Below are 5902 nucleotides of genomic sequence, written 5' to 3' on the forward strand. Positions count from 1 at the left end.
AAAAAAAAAATTCTTCCTCTTCAACTAACTTCATCCCATCATCCTACCTCAACCACCGTCACCAAACCCCACTTCCTTTGTTTTCCTCTTTCTTCCCAATCTCACCAACTTCTACCACCTCCTCTATGTCATGGACCTGCACCCCGAAACCGCAACGACCTCCTCTCCCACCTTCGCTTCCATCGGCCGCAGGAGCCTCAAGGACATGTCCATTTCCGAGCTCATTTCCGTTCTGCGCGCCGATTTCGACACCGTTGAAGAGGTTTTGTTGGCCAGAGATGCCAAACACAAAGCTGAGATCAGTCCACTTTATGAAAAGATCGAATTAGAGAGGCTAACGAGGCTTCGACTGGAATCGGAGCTGAAGACGAAGCAGGAGGAGCAGCGTTGTCACAGGTGTGAGAGAACACAAGAGGGTTACGAAATGTTGCTGAAGGAAGTGAAGAAGAGCGGGTTGAATGATTATAAGAACAATGCTATTATTGAAGAATTAAGGAACACGAATCGAGAGTTGGAGATTCAAAATAACAAAGCAACTGATGAATTGGCTACGATTAGGATCAGATGCAGTCAATTGGAGAATGCAAGGAATGTGAGTTTGGCTACCATTGAGAAGCTTAGGGTTGAGAATTGCAAATTGAGAAAGGAATTGAATAAAGGGGTTAATTTTGTAGTCAAAGATGAACAAGACAAGGAATTCAATGAAATGGATGTTTGTGGTTCTGCCTCTTTGCAAAGAATTAAAGACATTGGCCAAAGCCAATCTTCATCAGGTATGGAAAAATTCTACTTGCTTGTAACTAAATTGATGGATAGGTTTCTTGCTTTTGCCGGAGAGTGTGGTTGACTAGAAGGCTGATACGAACCTGTATGATGGTAATTAGGGAGAAATTAGATATTTGGGTATTAGTGAATATTAGTAACGAGAGTAATGTTATTATAAAGGATTTAACTATCTTGTGTAGTTGTGCAGCATATTTTAATAGTATAATAGTAGAAACTTTTTAAGTTTTTGATGTATTTAATTTATTGAAAATGTAAAAAAGTTATCTCTTTTGATAATTTTTGGTAAAACATTTTCTTTTATGTGTCCTTGTGCACATGTTAGCAGGACCCTATTATAAATAAGGGACTACACAATTGTCTATTTTAATAGGGAGGTGAATAGTAAATATCGTAGAGCCTTGGTTCATTTAGGAGTTTTGTATCATTCACTTGAAGTAGAGTGGATTGTATACTTAGTTCTTTACTCATCTTAGTTATACTCAATTTCAATACAATCGTAATTATACATTCAATTATCTACATCTTCTTCCTTTATTCTTAATTATTCTTACTCTAGTCCTAGCAATGGCCCATCCTCCCTGTATCAAGCCAGTGAGAACTTAGTCACAGTATTTGATGGTGGTGGACCAAAAAGGAAAATCCTGAATTGAACTAGATAGAAATAGAAGTCTTTGTCTTGATGTAGTTTGCTCAGTTACCGGGTTGCTTAAACAGTTATTTTGATCACAACAATGCTATTTGAACCCGGAATGAGTGCAGACACCAATGTTGCATCCCAAGCAAAAATTAAAAAAATATACCTCTATATTAAACTCAATCCTAAATTCCCAATGAATCAGACTTCACCACCAAAATAAAATGGGGAAAATTCAGTGACACACTGTAGGAAATATAGTATGTACATGGGTTATATAGTTTGTCTATCAGGTCGATAACAAATTGGGCAAAAACAGGACTAAATAGCCTTGAACCAGTGGACCTTGTTGTCGTATGCGCAAAGAGGGGGGAATAGAAGAAAATTTCCACACATGGAAAAGCAGTGTAATCAAGGTTCACGAACAGCGGCTAGGCACAAATAGTGAGGCGAGAAAAGCCTATGCCTTTGACATGTTGACCCGCACTAGGTTCACTTATTCGAACTATTTTTTTTAGCTTAAATGGTGCTTTTATGGTAACCATAAAGTGCTGACATGAGCGCCTTTGATACCCTTCATTAACAATATTTGCTTCTTTTTACCGATAGGAATCCATTTAATATAAATAGGGCAAGGCTCCAATCTTTGCCACCCAAATTGAGTTCTCCAAGAGAAGCTACCCGTCCAGGGTAACTTAAAGAGAAATCGTGGTGGTGTGGTGGGCTCAGGTTTCTAGTGTGATAGAACATAACCAACTAGCTTGGTGGTGTAACATTTCTGCTTGAGGTAAGGTGAAATGCTTACATGGTTCTTGTCCCCCCTGTTTTATTATTATTATTATTACTAGAAGTAAGGAAGAGAGACTTAACATGAGGAATAAATACGGCTAGCCAAATGAATAAATAGATCGATCCAGGACTTGCATCAATAAATGCACCATTATTTACTAAGGATATGTTTGAATGTCTTTCTTTTGGGTCTTTTGCTGTTATTGATTGGTTGATCCCAATGTATATGATTTCCTGTTCTATTAAGTGAGCTGAAGTAGCTTGTAACTGTTAGTGTTGCAAGTGTGAGGAGTGTTGAAGTTAGTCCCACATCTAAGAAAGCATGGAAGAGTGAGGAGTTTATAAGATGAGAGACCCATTAACTTGACACCTTAAGGTTTTGAGTTGGATGTGGTGTCTTCTCATCTTATGTTCTCTCACTTGATTCCTCCCCGAGTCTCCCCGGTTGTCGAGAGCTCTCCACAGTTGGCCCAACAAAGTGGTATCAGAGCCGATGGTTAATCGGTCTGGTGGTTTTAAGGGGTATTCAAGGTGAAGCATCGAAAGTCTTCCCGGCAAAGGTGGTCCGGGCGGCGTGTCCCGCGGTGTTTTGCGGCGGTGTGATGGACGAATACTCGTGGTGGTGGAGGAGCTAGAGGGGAGTTGATGCTTGATGTGAAGGCTCACACTTGAGGGGGAGATTGTTAGTGTTGCAAGTGTGAGGAGTGTTGAAGTTAGTCCCACATCTAAGAAAGCATGGAAGAGTGAGGAGTTTATAAGATGAGAGACCCATTAACTTGACACCTTAAGGTTTTGAGTTGGATGTGGTGTCTTCTCATCTTATGTTCTCTCACTTGATTCCTCCCCGAGTCTCCCCGGTTGTCGAGAGCTCTCCACAGTTGGCCCAAAAGTAACTTCTCATACTGTTATAACTTAAATCAGAAAATAGCTTGTAACTGGTAACTATTTGTTGTAACTTCAACTGAATAAATACTGGTTTTCTTCTTTTTCTTTCGAGATATATGTTTTGGAACGATTGATAGTTTATTCCAAAGAATAATTGGAAATTATAATAAATTGCAGTTTGCATTAGAGAAGTATTTGCTAGTGCAATCTCTCCTCTCTTTTTGGGCTAACAGAAGTCTGACCAGTTTTGAGTAGAACATATTTACATTAGAATTATGCTATATAAACAGCTCGACAACCGGCAACCTTCTAATACATGTATGTGGGGACCACTAAAAATATTGTATTACACATACATGTTGTTTTAGGAAATGATGGTTTCTTTTAAAAAACCCCTTAATAATGATGTCATTAATTGAATTATGAGTGTTATGGTGTTACAATGTTAAGGTTCTATTTTTATTTAAGTGTTGTAATTTTTGGACTTGATTTGGTAACAAAGGTTAGTGTACAAGCATCCTGTGTATTTAGATAGAGTTTAGCAAACAGTCACATCCAAATGGTTGATGCAACATAAGTATTAGTGGCTGATTACAAAGTTTAAAACAGTGACCTTGAGGATTGACAACTTTCAACGGTTGTCCGAACGTTGTCCTTCGCCTAATTTGGTTACAACGTTTTGATAAATTGTTTGGTTATGTAGGTGGACTGTTCTTTAAAGTGTTGGATATGGATTCATGCAACAATGTGTCAGGGGATGCTGCATTTGAAGCTGTTGCTGAGGTTTACTCAGAAAGTGATGACGATGGACATTTAGAACCAGTTCCTAGAATGGAGTTTGATTCCTTAGAAGCTGTTCAGACATTTTACAAGAGGTATGCCAGGCTAATTGGTTTTGGTTGGAAGATCAGGACCTCGAAAAAAGGGTTTGATGGGAGACCAAATTATGTGGTACTTGCATGCACTCGTGGGGATCGCCGTGTATCTAGTATTTCGACAACTCTTCCGACCCAATTCACAAAATGTTCTGCCAAGATCAATGTGAAGAAAGGGAAAGATGGAAAGTGGATGATTAGAAAGGTAGATCTTGATCACAACCATGACTTAAGCCCTTTAAATTTAAAATACTCAGGAAACACGACTATTAGCACACTCATTTAGGATTAATACGCATTTAAATGCTTTATTTTTCCTTTTCAAAGCCCATGTAAAAAGCTTTTACTACACGTTAACTAACAAAACGCCACCGTTTGAGTTTTTATGTATAATGTTGGACTTGATTGGAACCTTTGCCTAATCCCATCTTCATGATTCTTATAAATAAAATTCATTCGTCAAGTATTTATTTATTTATTTAGTTTATCTACCACCTTGATATGTGATCAGCACTCGAAGATGTGGTAAGAGATTCTCGTTTAACTATAAAAAGAAACTATCAATTAACTGTTACAAATTCAGTAGATAGCAAAATGTAAGTCCTGGCTTGATATTAGGTGAATGCAATTTCCCCTCTGTTGTCGAATAAACTCCTCTGCTCTTGCCCCTTACCAAATTGCCATGAACAACACAGTCAAGACTGGAATGGATTCTTAATTTTTTATTTTACTTGAAAAAATAAAGTGTGATTTTTTAGTATACATTTTATAAGTGAAATAAAAAAAATATAAAAAAAATATTAAAAGATTAGAGATTATATTTTAATTTCTCAGTTAAAAAAAAATTAAAAAGATCTATTCTCCTCCCATTATCAACCAGGAGCGGACTGCGGACCCACTTTATGAGTAGAGGGGCCACTTGCACCCATTGAAATTTTGAAGAAAAAGTAAAAATTATATATAGCTATATATATGCCTCCATTGGTATATTGTCTTTGCCCTAAAGCAAATTATAAATGATTCTTTCGAAGTTTTATGTTTTAAAAAAAAATTATTTTGTAAACTTAATATGCAGTAATATTTATCTTCTTAAATTTGTTTTAGTATTAAAATTAAAAAAATAAATCAATTTAATAAAAAATTAACGAGTAGTAATAATGTACTTTTTAAATTAACCAATTAGTTAATTATTAAACTAAAACAATAAATAAATTTATCAATGTATTTTTTTATTTTCAAAAATTATTTGATATAAAAAAAAGAGTATTATTCATTTGACATAAGTCTTTTATGAAATGTCCATAGTAAAACTGCTCACATCTACTCATGCAATCACTAACAAGATTTCTATCAACATTAAGACCCAACTGATAAGCCACGTCCTATTAAGTAATAGTCATCTCCTCATAGAACAGGTGAAAAATATGAGACTCTAGACGATATCTCTCCATCAATACGGAAACCAATACTCAATTATGGAACGGTCTCACTCAATCATATAGGCTAGGTGCTCAAAACCAGCACGTTTGAACCTTTGAGGTATATCTTCAGACGCTTGTTAGGTCTCGCCAATAAATTCCGTCGCGTCCATAAGACTCTATTAAACTAAAAAAAATTTATGTAAAATTTATGCTCAAAATAATACAAATTTTATATTCATTAAAGACATAACTTTAATGTTATACCAGTTGAAAAAATTTGATAATAGTAACCTAATAATTTTTGCTCCATCAAAATAACTAAAATAAAATACTTAAAAATTAATATAAATAGTTTTCAACTAATTTTTTTTTTAAAAATAACAATAATCAAAGTAACATAATCTAAATAATTAACCCAAAATAAATATAACCAACAAATGGCACAAAACTATTATAACATATTTAACAAAATATAACCAACAAATGGCACAAAACTATTATAACATATTTAA

General features: G+C 35.4%; 1 protein-coding gene across 1 annotated transcript; it reads left to right on the top strand.

Moving 5' to 3' along the window:
- Positions 1-6: 6 nt before the first annotated feature.
- LOC107482405 (uncharacterized) lies at positions 7-4435 on the top strand. Its single transcript, XM_016102872.3, has 2 exons — positions 7-773; positions 3798-4435. Exons 1-2 carry the CDS (start codon positions 131-133, stop codon positions 4253-4255), a joined length of 1101 nt encoding a protein of 366 aa, XP_015958358.1. The 5' UTR covers positions 7-130; the 3' UTR covers positions 4256-4435.
- The last annotated feature ends 1467 nt before the right edge of the window (positions 4436-5902 follow it).

This window comes from Arachis duranensis, chromosome 4 (assembly GCF_000817695.3).
Source record: "Arachis duranensis cultivar V14167 chromosome 4, aradu.V14167.gnm2.J7QH, whole genome shotgun sequence".
Lineage (NCBI taxonomy): Eukaryota > Viridiplantae > Streptophyta > Magnoliopsida > Fabales > Fabaceae > Arachis > Arachis duranensis.